The 1315-nt window shown below is 39.2% G+C and overlaps 1 protein-coding gene across 1 annotated transcript; it reads right to left on the reverse strand.

Annotated features, from left to right (window-relative positions):
• Positions 1–798: 798 nt before the first annotated feature.
• On the reverse strand, positions 799–972 carry LOC150069626 (keratin-associated protein 19-9b-like). Its single transcript, XM_090333599.1, has one exon. The coding sequence runs from the start codon at positions 970–972 to the stop codon at positions 799–801; it is 174 nt and encodes a 57-aa protein (XP_090189725.1).
• Between the last annotated feature and the right edge of the window lie 343 nt (positions 973–1315).

The raw sequence follows: 1315 nt of genomic DNA on the forward strand, positions 1-1315 counted from the left end.
TCTTAGCTGAAAACTGATAATTGCACTTTGAAATTAGCCTGAGAAGGAAACAAGAAACTGGAGACTTTTATTTCCAACTAACTAACAAAAAAGCCAGAAATGGAGCCGTGACTCAAGTGGTAAGAGTGCTAGTCCTGAGTGATAAAGCTAAGGGATAGCACCTAAGTCCTGAGTTCAAGGCCCATCAAGGACTCATACACATGCACACATATAATCATTTGGAAATTCATTACCTACTATCAACATGAAATAAAAATATAAATCTTTTAAATTACTTGATTTTTTAAATTCAAAATGTGTTGTCTTGTTTGTCAGTCCAACATTATCAGTTGCATGACAAGGTCCTTTGATAAGTCTAGGTCTCAAGAATCATTTTAGACTTTGTATGGAAGTAAGTATCTGGGAGGAACAGCCCTGGGTCTGTTGCAGCCTTTCTCTAGATATAGCCTATCTCCCCTACCATTCTTTATTTAATTAATAATTCTGTGACCCCAGGCCAGCTACTTACCCAGACTCAGGATGGCTGCTTTGCAATGGGGAATAATTCCATGAGGGAAATATCTTTTAAGCAAAGACTATCCAAATATGTAACTATGAATCAAAATGTTTGGGTAGCACAAATAACAATGAAACAAGATTTGGAATATTCAAAAAGTACGTTTATTAGAATAACATGTGAAAAATATCACAGGAGACAAAATGAAGAACTCTTCCTTCTGACAGCTCGAAGTAGGGGTCTGGCTAGTTTCACTGTTGAATTATGATCAGGTAAGTAGATAATCATGGCCAGTTATATTTTCAGTAAAATCCAGAGGAAGTGTATCCGCCATAGAAGGAGGGGCGGTAGTAGCCATACCGATAACCACCATAGCCCCCAAGGCCATAGCTGGAACCATAGCCGTAGCCCAGGCCACCAAAGCCACCAAGACCATAGCCCAGGCCGCCATAGTAGTTGCCGTAGTAGTAGCTCATTGTGTCAGCAGGTGAGGATTGGGTTTGACGTTGAAGGTGAGTGTTCTGAGAATGAATGTCACCATCTGCACCTGGACTTTTATACTCACACAGGATGTGTTTGTCACCCTCCCCTGTAGCTATTTCTCATCCTTACTGCTCTCTTAAGAATGTGGAAAACATCCCAATTATGCTTTTGATTTGTAATCTGGGTATTTCTTTTTGTTGTTGTTTTCATGCCATTCATCTATGATTTCTTTTACTTAATTGCTTGATATGAACTTCTTAAAGGGACTCTTTTTATAGAAGGTGATTGCTAGCAAACCATCAAAGCTGTGTCTGTGCTTCAACACAACCAACTCTA

Source organism: Megascapheus bottae, chromosome 1 (assembly GCF_031878675.1).
Source record: "Megascapheus bottae isolate mThoBot1 chromosome 1, mThoBot2.hap1, whole genome shotgun sequence".
Taxonomy (NCBI): Eukaryota; Metazoa; Chordata; class Mammalia; order Rodentia; family Geomyidae; genus Megascapheus; species Megascapheus bottae.